This window comes from Narcine bancroftii, chromosome 1 (genome assembly GCF_036971445.1).
Source record: "Narcine bancroftii isolate sNarBan1 chromosome 1, sNarBan1.hap1, whole genome shotgun sequence".
NCBI classification, from domain to species: Eukaryota; Metazoa; Chordata; class Chondrichthyes; order Torpediniformes; family Narcinidae; genus Narcine; species Narcine bancroftii.
This window is the reverse complement of record NC_091469.1, coordinates 112,316,505-112,333,008: the sequence shown is the minus strand read 5'-3', so window position 1 is coordinate 112,333,008 and position 16,504 is coordinate 112,316,505. Positions and strand designations below refer to the sequence as shown.

The 16,504-nt window shown below is 34.9% G+C and overlaps 1 protein-coding gene across 7 annotated transcripts in view; it reads left to right on the top strand.

Moving 5' to 3' along the window:
- Window positions 1–16,177, top strand: part of xrcc4 (X-ray repair complementing defective repair in Chinese hamster cells 4) — a 534,233-nt gene extending 518,056 nt beyond the window's left edge. For all 7 annotated transcript variants that reach the window (XM_069936314.1, XM_069936320.1, XM_069936331.1 and 4 more), the window contains one exon: window positions 15,998–16,177. In XM_069936314.1, the coding sequence (XP_069792415.1) occupies window positions 15,998–16,112 (115 nt within the window). In that variant the 3' untranslated portion in view covers window positions 16,113–16,177. The remainder of the gene's footprint in view (window positions 1–15,997) is intronic.
- The last annotated feature ends 327 nt before the right edge of the window (window positions 16,178–16,504 follow it).

The following is a 16,504-nucleotide window of genomic DNA, read 5'->3' as shown; positions in this document are numbered from 1 at the left end:
CAGATTACTTTATTTTTGGCTGAGAATGTTAATTCAGTAAGTAGTAATTTTGTAATGTGGGATACTTTAAAAGCATTTTTGCGTGGTCAAATTATTAGTTACTCTATGAAAGTAAAAAATACAGTATCTGGCGTAAAGTTTGGCGTTGGAGAAGCAAATCTCTGAGTTGGAAATGGAATTTCAGAAAAAGGTTACAGAAGATAAGAAATCAGCATTAACTAAGTTGAAATTACGTTATAATACTTTACAAACATATCAGTATAAACAATTAACTCAAAGATCCAAGCAACGTTATTATGAGTTGGGTGAAAGGGCTCCTAAGGCATTAGCCTGGCAATTAAAAATGGAACAAGTATTGAGAACTATTAATGCTGTTAAAAAGAATTCAATAGTTACCTATAAACCAATTTTATTCATTTTATCAGAAATTCTATACTTCTGCGGGAAAACAGGATGTTGGTTCTATTGAATCCTTCTTATCTAAGTTAAACTTACCGGGTTTAAGGGAAGTGGAGGTAAAGGAATTAGAAGCTCTGTTTACAGATTTTGAGATTAAAGAAGCTAAACAAGAGATGCCGAATGGAAAGTCGCCAGGTGATGATGGATTTTCAGTGGAATTTTATAAAGTGTTTTATGAAGATTTATCTTCCGTATTTAGGGATGTATTGCAACCAATAACTGAGGATCAGTCATTACCAGAATCTTATTCTTGTGCAATAATTACAGTGATTCCAAAGAAAGATAGGGATCCGTTGAATGTAGCTTCATATAGACCAATTTCTCTATTAAATGTGGATTATAAAATTGTGGCTAAATTATGGGGGAATAGACTTGCTAAATAGTTACTTCAGTTGGTACATATAGATCAAACAAGTTTTATTAAGAATAGAAGTGTGTCTGATAATGTTCTTAGATTGATAACGTTGATCAATGCATCGAGACAGTTGCTCTTGATGCAGAAAAATCTTTTGATAAGGTTGAATGGAATTTTCTATTTAAGGTGTTAGAGAAGTTTAATTTCAGCCCTGTTTTTATTGGTTGGGTTAAGGCATTATATAAAAATCCAATTACCAAGTTGGTGACAAATGGTCAAACTTCCTTGCCATTTTAATTATCGCGATCAACCGTCAAGGTTGTCCATTATCACGAGCCTTGTTTGCATTGGTCATTGAACCATTAGCTCAAATGATTCAACAGAATGATTTGCAGACGATGAATAGAAGATTAATTTATTTGATGATGATGTAATGATCTATTTGACACATCCAGAACATTTTTTGAAATATTTACAAGATTGTTTGGTTCAATTTGGGGAGTTACCTGGGTATAAAGTAAATTGGGATAAGAGTGGGAGATTATAAAGAGTGCAAAAATATTATAAAATTAAGATGGTCTGATAAAATTAAATATTTAGGGGTAATTGTGAATGCAAATTATCAATCTTTATATAAGTTAAATTATGTACCTTTATTGAAAAAGATCAAAATGGATTTGATTAAATGGAAAGATCTTCCATTAACATTAATAGGTCGAGTAAATTGTATTAAAATGAATATTTTTCCTCGTATTCAATATTTATTTCACTCAATACCATGTTCACTTTCAAAGGGCTTTTTTCAGATTTGAATAAGGTGGTGAGGAAATTCTTATGGAGGGGAAAACTAGCTCGAGTAGCTTTACAGAAATTGACATGGAAATATGCATTAGGTGGACTTCAGTTACCTCACTTTCAAAATTATTACCAAGCTTCACAGTTGAAGTTTATTAGTAGAATGATCGATATTGATAGCCCCCTAGTTGGGCTAAGGTGGAGTTAGCCTGTACTTCTAAATTTGATGTTCACCAGTTTATACATAAGTGGAATTTGAATTTATTGCAGGGATATGATATGCCAGTATTAAAACATTTGTTAAAGATATGGGTTAAAAGAAATACGGAATCAAAGCATAGATAAGAGATAATTACGGTAAAGAAATGAGTTTACTTAAGTTAACAAAATTTGATTCTTTGATTTCCTTTATACCAAAGAAAGGTTTTATTTCAGATATGTATCGATTGTTACAGGAAAGTATGGAAAAACTGAATTTGGAGAAATCTAGAAATAAATGGGAAAGTGATTTAATGTATGTTATATCTCAAGAGGATTGGAAGGTTATGTGTCATGAAGGTGTAACTAAATTGACTAATGTAAGATATGGTTTGTCTAATTATAATTTTTTGCATCAGTTATATTTGACTCCTGAGAAATTGAAAAAGTATGGATTTAGTAATTTGGATTCTTGTTTTAGATGTGGGTTAAGTATTGGAACCTTTTTGCACACAGTTTGGTCCTGTGATAAGGTACAACCATTTTGGGAAAAAGTTAGGTTGGTTTTGGAGAAATTATTTAAAATTAAATTACCATTAGATCCAGTGATTTTTTTTTGTTGGGTTACACGGTTTCTTTGACTGGCTTGGGGTTGGATAAGTTTCAAATTGCATTTGTTCGTTTGATGTTATCTGTGGCACGAAAATGTGTTGCAATTACTTGGAAAGAAAATGTAGAGATTAATATAGTACGTTGGCATAATAAAGTGAGATCTTGTATATATATGGAGAAAATAACATACAATTTACATTTTGTTAAAATGTGGTCATCTTTAGAATTTATGGGTTTGGAAATATCTTAAAATATTGTATATGTTTTATGCTTTTATTTGGCTTACGGAAGCTGGCAGAGGGGGAGGGAGGGAGGGGGGTTTATTATATTATATAAAAATCTTTTTTTGTTATTGATTTTACATTGTTTTAAAAGTTTTTTAAATAAAGTTTTTTAAAAAAAGAAAAACATAAGAAAAAACAAGAATAGAAACCTAGTTGCCAGAGGACTTCCCTCACCACACGGTTCTGACCATTCTGACCATTTGTATCTTTTAATACTTCAAAGCAAGTTAATGAGGTTTTGAAGTTTAGAGAAAGTATCTATAAATTAATTCCCACAATTTGTAAATATGGAGCGCCAAATTTTCAAAAATACATCATATTTATTTCTTAGATTATAATAATCTTTTCAAGAGGAACGCATCTATGCATTTCTGCGTTCCATCACTCCATGACTAAGTGGGTGTCTGATTTCCATGATACTGCTAAACATTTTCTTGCTACTGCCAACACAATCTTTACCAATTATTTTTGATATATAGATAATTTCAATTTTGGACTTATCCTTTCAATATTACCTAATAAAAATAACATTGGGTTTTGTGGGAATTTAATTCCTGTAACATGTTCTAAAATAGTTGCCAATTTAACCGAAAGGGTCTCACTTTAGGCCAGGAACAAATAGAATGTAAAAAACTACCTATAACCTGGCCACATCTAAAACATTGATCTGATAAATCTGATTTCAATCTATTTTAATTTCTATGGCATGAGATATAATTGTTGTAGAAAATTATATTGAACTAATCTGTATATAACATTTATAGTGTTTGCCATACTATCTCCACATAACTCTGACCAATTTTGTTTATCAATATTAATATTTAAATCCGTCTCCCATCACTGTCTGGACCTATGTATCCCGCTTTTGGGAGTCCCCTTCTGCAATAAAGTGTACATAGCTAAAATAAATTTATTTATATGTCTATTGCAAATCAACATGTCCACTCCACCACATTTCAGTAATAACATTGTTGGACCCAGTTTATCTCTTAAATAAACCCTTAATTGATAATAACAAAAATGTGTATTATTTTGTATCCCATATTTATTTTTGATTGTTCAAATGACATTAAATTTCTTCCTTTGTAACAATCTTCTATATATCTAATTCCTTTCTAAGACCAAATATTTAAAAATTGATTATCCATTGAAAATGGAATAAGTCAATTTTGTATCAAAGACATTTTAGACAGGACAATCCTCCTCATTCCAATTTCATTGTTTACCTTATTCCAGACATTAATTAAATGTTTCAACAAAGGTGCTTCCTCTCTCTAAATATTATTTTTGATTCTCATTTACATTTAAAATCTTCCAGTGTTCTTTCTCCTATTTTATCAATTTCTATTTTAATTCATGTTGGCTTTTCTCCCTCATGAAAAAATAAAGCAAGAAACCTCATTTGTGCTGCCTTATAATAATTTTTAAAAATTTGGTAACTGTAATCCTCCTAACTCAAACTTCCATGTCAGTTTATCTAAAGAAAGTCTTGACATCTTATCCTTCCAAAGAAACTTTCTTATATATTTATTTAACTCTTGAAAAAACTTCTGTGGTTATGTTATTGGCAATGTTTGAAATAAATATTGTACTCTAGGGAATATATACATTTTAACACAATTAACCCTACCCAATCATGTTATTGGCAGTTACTCAAATCTTCTCCTATTTTCTTAAGTAAAGGTAAATAATTCAATTTATATAAATTATTTAATTTATTATCTACCCATATCCAAAAATATTTTATTCCATTCATCGGCCATTTAAACTGGGTATCTTGTTGGCACTGAGTATAATCCCCTATATTGAGAGGAATACTTTCACTTTTATCCCAATTTACTTTATAGCCAGTTACTTTCCCATGCTCCTCCAATCTTCAGTATAATTTACGTAATGACTCTGTCAAATAGATCAAAACATCATCAGCAAATAAATTAATTTTATATTCCCCTTATTTAAATTTAAATCCTTTAATATCAGGATCAGATCGAATCAGTTCTGTAAGTGGTTCTATCACTAAAATAAATAGAGCAGGTGATAATGGACATGCTTGTCTGCTAGATCTAGTTAACTGAAACAGTACTGAAGCCTGCCCATTTGTTACAACTTTAGGATCATTATATAATGCTCTTACCCAATTTGAAAATACCTCTCCCATCCCAAATATTTTAAACACCTTAAACAAAAAAATTCAATTCTAATCTTATCAAATGCCTTTTCCGCATTTAAAGTCATTGCTACACTTAAATCTCCCCTCTTTTGTACCAAATGTATTATACTAAGTAATCTAGTTACATTATCCGCAGATTGTCTCTTTTTTTTACAAACCATGTCTGAACCATATTTATCAACTTTGGTAAAAATTTCGTCAAACTATTAGCTAAAATTTTTGCAATTATCTTATAATCTACATTTAACAATGAAATAGGTCTATATGACAATGGTTTTAAAGGATCCCTGTCTCTTTTGTATTACCCTAATTATCGCAATAGAAAAAGATTCCAGGAGAGAGTGTGTTACCTCTACCTGATCTAATACTTCCATAAAATGAAGAATCAACAAATCCATAAATTCTTTATAAAATTCAGCCAGGAAACCATCCTCTCCGGGAGATTTATTACTTTGTAAGGAGCCCAATGCTTCCCTCACCTCCATTATCGTGATGGAGGCATCCATCTTTGAACTTAACTTTGATAGTCTTACTTGCGACAAAATATCTTCTATTTTGTTATCATCTCTCTGCGATTATGACTTGTGTAACTTAGAATAAAATTGCTTAAAGCCTCATTAATTTCTTAAGGTTTATAGGTAGTCACATTCGACTCCATCTTAATTGCATTAATCATCCTTGAAACTTGTTCTGCTTTCAAATGCCACACAAGGACCTTATAAACCCTTTCACCTAACTCATAGTATGTCTGCTTAGTCCTCATTATTACTCCCTCTGTTCTATATGTTTGTAATGTATAATATTAAAGTTTCTTTTTCATGTCTTTTCTTTGGAAGTCCGTCTTTGCAAGTCTTTTTCTAAACATGTTATTTCTTTCTTCAATTGATCTACCTCTTTCATATATCGCTTCTTCCTTTTAGAAATATAACATAATTTACCCTATTAAATATGCTTTCATTGCATCCCATAAAATAAATTTATTATTAACTGAATTAGAATTAGTCTTGAAAAAATTTTGAATTTGCCTTCTAATAAAATCACAAAAGAATGGCCTTTTTAATGACATTGAATTAAATCTTCATCTATAGATTGATTATTCTTTATCTAACATTGTAACTGTCATTAATAAAGGTGAATGATCCGATAAAATTATTGCTTTATAATCAACTTGATTAATTCTACCTTGGAAATGTGCTGATATTAAAAAAAACTATCCTTGAATAAGAATCGTGTCTATTTGAATAAAATGAATAATCTTTCTCTTTCTCTCTCAGGTGGATTCTACTCCATATGTCTATTAAATTCATATCCTTCATTAATGTCAAAGTGGGTTTCACTGCCTTTGCCTGTGTTATTACTCTAGTTGATCTATCTAAAACTGGATCAAAGCAAAAATTAAAATCCCCAGCTACTAAAATATTCTGATGTGCTCCTGCTAAATTAAGAAATGTTTCTTGTATAATTTTTTTGCCATCTACATTCAGCACATTTATATTCATAAGAGTCCAGAATTCTGAAATTTTGACACTGCAGGATCGATCACTATATTTTGTATCATAACTGGAAGGGTCTTCTTTATCAAGATTGCCACTCCTCTTGCTTTTGAATTAAATGAAGAAGTTATGACTTGTCCCACCCAGTCTCTTTTTAATTTCTGATGTTCTGTTTCAATTAAATCAGTCTCATTAAAAAAGCTATATTTACTCTCACTTGTTTCCTCTTCACATGTCTGTTTAGCCCATTAACATTAAAACTTAAAAAGCTCAATATATTACTCTTTGATATTTAATTTAGTCTAGTGATATTTCCCCTTCACCTCTCCTCACACATCCTCAACAATTCAGTTATTTATTTTCTATCATGCTAAGGGATGTCTTCTTTGGCAATGCAGGTAAAAAAAAAAGAGTTATACATAGTCAATTTATATTAATAACAGTTATATTCAAAAAATATAAAAAGAAAATAATGAAAAAAAGCATTAATGTTGTTTAAATAATACACATTACCCCCCCCCCCCAACCTCCTCCCAATTTGTGTTTTGCAAAACTTGATTCAGAAGTGATGATTGACTTCATACTTGTCTGCACAAGTTCCAGAACTCGACATTGCAGAAGGAATTTCACATACAAAAGAAACTGTGTGCAATTTTACATTATTGGATTCATTGAGAGATTCAACATTGATACGTGGAAGGTCATGTTTGACATATCTTGTTGAATTTTTGGAGGAGGTAACTAGGAATGTTGATTAGGGTAGAGCAGCCAATGTTGTCTATATGGATTTCAGTAAGGCCTTTGATAAGGTTCCACATGGAAGGATGGTAAGGAAGGTTCAGGCACTAGGTATTAATTTTGAGATAGTCAAATGGGTTCAACAGTGGCTAGGAGGTAGATGCCAGAGAGTCATGGTGGATAACTGTCAGTCAGGATGGAGGCCGGTAACAAGCGGTGTGCCTCAGTGATCAGTATTGGGTCCCTTTCTATTTGACATTTTCATTAATGATTTGGATGATGGAGTGGTAAACTGGATTAGTAAATATGCAGATGATACAAAGATAGGTGCAGTTGTGGATAGAGAAGAAGGTTTTCAGAGATTGCAGAAGGATTTGGAATGCTTAGAAGAGTGGGCTGAAAGATGGCAGATGGAGTTTAATACTGAAAATTGTGGAAGAGCTTGATTTTGGAAAAAAATAATCAAAACAGGACATATGCAATAAACGGGAGGGCATTGATGAATAATGGTTCATCACCCTCTGAAGGTGGAATCTCATGTGGATAGAGTGGTGAAGAAAGCTTTTGGTTTGCTGGCCTTTATAAATCAAAGCATAGAATATAGGAGTTGGGAAGTGATGTTGAGACTATTCAAGGCATTGGTGAGGCCAAATTTAGAATACTGTGTACAGTTCTGGTCACCAAATTATAGGAAGGGTATCAGTAAGGTAGAGAGGGTGGAGAGGAAATTTACTAAAATGTTGCCTGGATTTCAGAATCTAGATTACAAAGAAAGATTAGGTCTTTATTCATTGGAGCTGAGAAGGTTGAGGGGGGATTTGATGGAGGTATTTAAAATTATGAGAGGGATGGATAGAGTAGATATGAATAGGCTCTTTCCCTTGAGGGTAGGTGAGATTCAAACAAGAGGTCACGAGTTAAGAGTTAGGGGGAAATGAAGTAACATGAGAGGGAACTTCACTCAGAGAGTGGTGGGTGAGTCGAATGACCTTCCAGAAAAGGCGCAGCAAAGTTAAATTTACCATTTAAGGAAAGCTTGGATAGGGATATGGATGAGAGGAGATTGGAGGGTTATTGCCAAAATTCAGGTAGGTGGGACTAGTGGAGTTCACTTAGATCAGAACGGACTAGAGGAGCTGAGTTGGCCTGTTTCTGAACTGTAATTGTTGTATGGATTACTGTTGCTATTCTTTACATTAGCATAGAGTTTAAACCTGAAATATTAAATGCCCTGCCGTAGGAATAAATATTTATAATGCTGTCAGCCCACTTACAACTCCAGATTATTGGAAGGTTGATTTTGAATTTGGACTCCCTCATCAAATTCGTTGACAATAGTTTTCAACAGAATTGAGCCAAGAGCAAGAAATTTTCTCTCCCAGCTGGGAGCACAATATTTAGATTGGAATTGACTGGAAACAGTTTTTCAGGTATCCTGCCATCAGCATATAACGTGGCACTTTTACATCTGGTTATTGCATCACTTGGCTAGGGTCTCTCAGTGGATCAGATATTTGACAGATTGACTAGATGAGATAAGCTCATTCAAGAACATCTGTCTTTGATCTAGTCTCTGAGATGATCTCCACCAAGCAGCAGTGAAGAAATACAATTGCTACATTTAGATTTGGTGTCAGTGCATAAGAAAGAGAAGACACATCAGGATCCCTACATTGAGTTAAACAAGAAAGTCTTTAGATGCTTGGGATGAGTGCAATACATAATGTGCTGGAGAAACTCAGCAGGTAAAGCAACATCCATAGGAAGTAAAGGGTACTCAATGATTAATCTTTATATATTAATCCCTGTTAGAATTTGATTTGAGTCTTAATTGAATGTTGGGCTTGTTTGGCTGTAATTTTCTTTTCAACTCTTCCTACCTATTGTTGGTTCAATGGACAGTAGTCTTTTGTCTATGCTGTACTACTGGATAGTTATAAAATGGAACCCATGACCATGGAAACATAACACATGATCAATGCCTCCCAAGGAAGAGTAGTGAAAAATAATATTGGTTTTTGTTTTGAAAGCATGAGATTTTGATATGATGGCATCTAAGAAAAATTTCACTTTCATCGGAATCAAAATTAAGACATAGGATGGTTATTCAGCCCATCGGGTCTGCCTGCCATTTAATCATGCACTTCTTCACTCAGCTCCACTGCCCGGCCTTCTCCCCATAACCCTTTGATGGCTGGCTAATCAAGAACCCATCAATCTCTGTCTTAAGTTTGCCCAATGACCTGACCTCCACAACCAGTTGTGGCAACAAATTCCACAGATTTACCACCCTCTAGCTAAAGAAATTCCTCTGCATCTCTTTTCTAAGTGAACGCCGGAAAGGAAAGGAACCTGTCGAAACGTACTGGGGATGTAGGTTAATTGGGTGGCACAGACCTGTGGGCTGAGATGGCCTGTTACCGTGCTGATTGTCTAGATACCTATTGACAACAGAGCATAGATACTCTGCAAAACTGTCCTTAGTTCTGTGCTTAGTCTCACTGATGTTGAGGAGGCTATGTCGGGAAAACTGAATGCAGCAATTAGAGCAGTGGTTCTCAACCTTTTTCTTTCCACTCACATACCACTTTAAGTATTCCCTATGCCATAGGTGCTCTGTGATTAGTAAGGGATTGCTTAAGGTGGGATGTGGGTGGAAAGAAAAAGTTTGAAAACCACTGTTTTAATTGTACCTCATTGACTCGTTATATGCACGGTTTCATAACTCCAAAAGAAATGGGCCAATGACAATTTTTTTTCCAGCAAAATATTTCTCTGTAACAATTGGGTCTAGAATAGTATAATAGTATAATCACAGAGCACCGATGGCATTGGGATTACTTAAGATGGTATGTGAGTGGAAGAAAAAGGTTGAGAACCACTGGGTTAAAGGATGTGCAGATAAACTTCCTATTGATTACCCATGCTACATTTATCCTCTTATTCTGTTCACTTACAAATTTAATTGTGTTTGGACTAGAGGTGAGTTGATTAATTTCAGGGCAGAATTATCTGTGTAGTACTGGGGAAACTAAAGAAATTAATTTTACAGAATGAAGCTTAATCATTTTTCTCCATCATGTCTCAAGACCAATGAGTTCACATTTGTTGTGAGTGGCTATTTAACCATCCTGCAGTTTAAAACATCTGTCTTAACCTTTCTAAATATCTGTGTTAGTCTTAAGAAGCAGATAATAAAAGGAATTGTTTTATAGAGATTAGAATTATTTAACTAGGATTTCATTTCTTGGATGAGTCGAATTACAAGGAATTCAAGCTAAATATCACTGAGGCATGTTGGAATTATTATAGCCATGGATATTGTACAGGCAAACGTACTGTTACAGAGTTCTGTGTTGTGTATTGGCCTATGTGCTGTGTGGTTTTATGTTAAAAAGTGACAGTTTGCCTTAGAGAGCCATGATGAAGGTGGACTGCTGAGAGAGTGGGAGACAGACTGAGCATGTGCAGAAAATTATCTAAAAATTTCTGGACTTGGACGATAAACCACCACTGGGTCGTGCTGAAGAGTGGAAGAAAGGCCAGTGCATGAGTCATGGTCTGGAGGACAGTTTAGAATGTTGGGATTTCAAAAAGGATGAATATTCGGAAGGCACCCAGAAGGATGCGGACCAAGCCAGTTGTTCCTCTCTCTGCAAGCAACACAAGAAGACAACTTCAAATGTTGTGCTTTCCCTCTCTCTCTCTCTCAAAGATCTTTTGGCTTCAGTTTACCAAACAAACTGAATTTTGTTTATGATCTTTGCTTCGGTTGAGATCGAAGTTTTGAGAGTCTTGTGTGTTTTGTGTTTGTTTTGTGTCTACGTTTTTCTGTGGGCTGGTTGGAAATATAACTTAGACTTTAATTACATATGTTATATTTAGGCTGGGGAATTTATTAGTTTTACACTGTTATAGAAATTTGTATAGTAACCAGTGGGTATTGTTATAAAAGGGGGGATTTTTGAATTAAAGTTTGAAGGTGATTTTTTGTTAATAAAGTAATTGTTCATCTTTATCCCTGTGTGATATGCCTTCTTTGTAGTTGCTGGTTTAATCTTGTAACACTACCATAGGATTAAGTTGTAAAGGGAGAAATAAATTAGTATAAAATGACAAGGCTGAAATAGATTCTCATGTAAATATATAAAATATTAAAGAGTGCAGGAAATTGAATTAAATTTTGATTCAAAGTGGGAAAAGGCAAATATCAGGAACATCTTTGGTTAAAAATATTAAACACTGTGACTCCTGGATGTCGTGGGCTAGATTAGAATGTTATTTTTAAGATTTTAGGGAAATATTGGATGCCATGATGGGCAGCCTCAGACACACTGAGCGAGAAATTCACCTTCACTGATCTACTTTCTGGTACTTGTGGTGTATTAGTATTGGCTTTTTTTGTGTAAATGATATAAATATTTTAACCATGTTTGTTTTAGTGATAGGAGCTTATGGTTATGAAAAGTGATTTATTTGCAGGTCTAAGTGACAGCCTAATGGAGACCTTCAAAGTAATCGAAAATTATGATCAGGCACCCCTAATTCTCCTTTCCTCCTGCTCTGTCTCTTCCCTCCCCTCTGCCTCCTTTCCTCATGCTCTGCATTCATGGAGCCACCTCCTACCCCCAATCATGTCCTCCTATCCATGTTCAATCATCACTTGTGTCTGTTGGCTTGTATTCCTCCCCCTGCTCTTTCTTCACTTCTCCCCACCCCTTTTATTCAAGCATCTGCCTGTTTTTCCCTCATACTTTAAAGAAGGGTTCAGGTCCAAAACGTTGGCACTACATATTAATAACCTGGTAGTGGAGAGAGTAGTCCTCTTAACTGGTGACGCATCGTGAAAGCGCAACATATCCTCATTTGTCAGGAAGGCACAATGATTGCACTTCCTGAGAAGACCGAAGCAGGCAAGGCTACCGGCCACCATTAAGTCAAGCTTCTACAGGAGCTCTATCAAGACCATCCTAGCCAGATGCATCACAGTCCGGAACAGTTGCTGCACAGAAATGGACCAGAGGTCAAACCAAAGGACCATAAGAACAGCAGAGAGGCAGGACCATAAGATAAGAGAGGATTATTGGAATTTCCCCTACCACCACCCCCCCCCCCCCCCCCCATCAACATAGTCGACCAGGGTCGACCATCCCATATGCTACTTCACCACCTGATTGAAATATGCTGTCATATTCAGGACCAAAGTGCATCACTTTTTTTTCGGACATTTCTCAGCCCATCTTACAAACTGATAAATATCATCCCATATTCTAATTAATCTCTTACTTAATTTATTTCTCTGCTTGGGAAAGGACAACCCTCTATTCCCAGGATCTCTTATGGACTACTTCCAGTGCTAATTCATCCTTTTTAAAAAATGGGACCAAAATTGTGCATTGTTCTCCAGATGTGGCTTCAGCAATGTCCTGAACAATTGAAATGATGCATCCCTATTTCTAAACTCCAGTTGTCTTGCAATAAAGGCCAATTTGCAAATTGCCTTTCTGAGAACTTTGCTGTATCTACCTGTTGACTTTTTTTGCAATTTGTACAAACAAATTTTTCTCCAATTATATAACTCTTATTTCCAACATACATGACCTCAGACTTTACCACTTTAAATTCCATTTGTCTTATATTCACCCACTCATTCAACTTGTCTAAATTCTGATTCATCTTGTCATAACATGCCTTCTCACTTATTTTTGTGTGATTGGCAAATTTGGATACCTTGCATTCTGCCACCTCTACCAAGTCATTAATATAAATAATTGAAGATCCTTTGAATACTTTACTAATACACCATTCCATTCTGTTTATTCCAACTCTCTATTTTCAAGACAATAACCAATTTTCAGTTCATGTTAGCAGGCTTCCCTTAATGCCATAAGCCTGTATCTTGTGCATTAGCATTTTATATAACACCATGCCAAATGTCTTCTGAACATTCAATGCCGCTATATCTGCAGGTTTCTGTAATTGACTCTGTGGTCGTTCCCTTAAAATCTCTACCTAAACCCATCTACCTTTCTCTCAGTGTTTTAAGATTACCCTACCAAGGCATGATCTCCCAAATGGACTTCTTTGATGCAAACCTGCCTTTGAGGAAAGATTTTGTTTCACTGTTAATCAGCAGGCCTTCTTTGATTTGCTTCCTTTTTGTTTGGTCACACCTCTGCAAATACTCTTGGATGTTTGGAATATAAGGTACTGTTTAAACACAAATCACACAAATCCTAGTTGCCCTGGAGACATTAAGACACCGTAACATATTGTAGAATAGGATCAGGAATAGCTTCATGAAAAAAAGTTGGATTTGTGCTTTCCAGGTTTTTGTGAAATATGGAAAGTTCTTTACAAAATTGTACCTGAATTCAACAATTACCATCTGTAGATTCCCATCAGCACTTTTGATGTTAAATACTTGAGAGATAATTGTTCTTCCACCATTACCTTTTCATATTTTAAAGAAAGTGTAATTTACTATTTTTAATTAAGTATTGATTGATGATGTTATTTCAAACTTTCACTCAGACCAATCCTTACTGTTGAGAGTTGATGAAGTAGGGTTGTGAAATATTTTCAGAAAGCCAACATTGAAAGGTGGCCAAAAACTGTAGAATTCTGTTGTTTCATTTACATAAAATGTTATGAATGTGCAGACACATGTCACATGACTTTGTTTGTCCATGATTGATCATCTTCAAGCTTATTCTCTTCTGTTTAGTCAAAGGGAAAATACTGGATGAAAGCCCATTCCTAAATGAACTTTTCTTAACTTGTCATGATTTTATTTTTCCACCATTTGTACAATATTTATTTAATTTCATCTTTCAATATGCAAATACAAAATCTCCAGCAGGTAAAGTGGTATAGCTTGAGTACGGCTCCCCAGGTGGTGGCAATGAATACCAAGATAATATTGCTATTTGGATTATACCTTCACTACACACATGCTTCAAGCACTAATTTAAGCACTAGTTTCATATTTAGTTGTCCTGAAGGAAATACAAACAGTAAATTTAATTTAATTTAGAGATATTGTGTTCAGTTCTGGCCACCTCATTACAGGAAGGATATAGATGCTTGAGAGAGGATGCAGAGGAGATTTACTAGAATGTTGCCTGAATCGGAAAACAAGATTGACAGAGCTAAGGCTTTTATCTTTGGAGCAAAGAAGGATAAGAGGTGACTTAATAGAGGTCTATAAAATTATGAGCACATTGTTTATAGTGGACAGCCATTACCTTTTTCCTGGGGTAACAATACCAAATACCAGAGGACATCTATTTACGGTAAGTGGAGGAAAGTATGTGGGAGATATCAGAGGTCATTTCTTTAAATATACATAGAGTGATGGGTGCCTAGAAAGCATTGCCAGTTGGTGGTGGTGGAGGCTGGTACAATGGCAACATTCAGATTCAGATTTATTGTCAGAGTACATAGATGACATCACATACCATCTTGAGATTCTTTTTTTTTTCCCTTGGGCAAGTCAGAATCACAATTTATTGGTAGTGCAGAAAAACTGTACACAATGTACACATGTAAACAAATAAAGAAATGTAAAGAAACTCTCTGTGCAATACAGAGAAGAAAAATAATAGTGCAAAAGTAACAGTTGTTGAATGAGTCCCAGATTGAGTTTGTTGTTGAGGAGTCTAATGGTTGAGGGGTAGCAGCTGTTCCTGAACCTGGTGATATGAATCATGTGGCACCTAGGCCTCTTTACTTAAGGTAGCAGCGAGAACAGAGTGTGTGCTGGGTGGTGTGGATCCTTGATGATTGCTGCTACTCTCCGATGGCAACCTCCCCTGTAGATATTCTCGATGGTGGGGAGGGTTTTGCCTATGATGTCCTGGGTTGTGTCCACTAGCTTTTGCAGGTTTTCATGTTCAAGGGATATTGGTGTCCCCATGATGCAGCCAGTCAGCACATTTTCCACCACACATCTGTACAAATTTGCCAGGGTTTCCAATGTCATACCAAACTCCTGAATTTCTGATATTCAATAGACTATGAGATAAACACATGAATGTAAGAAAACTAGAAAACTATGCATATGAATTAGTGAAAAATTAGATTGTTGTGGTGGAGATTTACATATATTGGCACAACATCATGGGCTGAAAGGCCTGTACTTTGCTGTAATGTTCTATGTTCTACGTGAAAACTATCTTAAAATCTTTCTATCTTAATCACAATATCTGGGAGCAGATAATAGAGTGTTCTGAATGAAACTGTCAGGTATGTTTGGCCAAGCACATAGCTTGTAAACACACATCTCTACCCACCTCATCTAGCTTTCATTGTGATGCATGTCAGTGGAACTATAGTTTAAAATTGTGTCTGTGGGTTAAACTCAAAAAAATAGATGGATCATTTAATTTCCAAACAATTCCCAGTAGTTGGCAATTTTACTTTAATGAGGGCCCTTTTACACAATAATATTCTAACGTTCAACAACAGATAATGGTACATGTAGAATGAAACAAGAAAGTCTGCAGATGCTGTGATTGTAGTAAAAACCAAAAAGTGCTGGAGAAACTCCCACTGCATCCATAGGAAGCAAAAATATATAACCTTACAGACCCTATGGATGCTGTGGGAGTTTCTCCAGCACTTCTATGGATTAACTAGTAAATCTGTACAGTTTTCACCATTTAGTTGGCTTCTGCTTAGTCAAAGGGAAAATACTGGATGAAAGCCCATTCCTAAATGAACTTTTCTTAACTTGTCATGATTTTATTTTTTCACCATTTGTACAATATTTAGGTAACCATGGGTTATCTAAAATGGGCTTTCACCAGTCATTTGCTTCCAAAGCAAAAATCATTCAAAATTTTACAAAACTATTATTTTCTATCATTTACTTTTTCTTATTTGTTTGCAGGTTATGCCCTGTGAGTTCTACATCATCAATATGCAATAATCAAGATGAAGAAGAACAATCTTTGTCAACTATACCTAACACTGTTGAACCAGAAAATCTTTTTGACAATATCTAAACTATCCGTCTTTTATAAATGAATGCTGTACGCTAGCAACACCAAATAAACTGAATGCATTGTTATTCAAATGGTGATGCAGGTTTGAGGGCCAAGTGGCCAAATTTTATATATTTTTTTCACAATACGGAGAAGCTATTTGGTTCATTGATGCTATGCAAGATTTCAAGACAAACCCCGTCATTCACATCCACCACCCCCACTTATTTCCCCATAATGCATTCCTTTTTAATGCTGATTAGCACCTCCTGATGGTCCTGCCACATACCTAAAAGTTGGGGTAATTTGCAAGAACCAATTAACTCACCAACTTGTTCACACTGGGGATGAAGAAGGAAACCAGATCACAGCCTTAATGTGTTTACTACTGGGGAGCCAAGTCCTACTTCCTG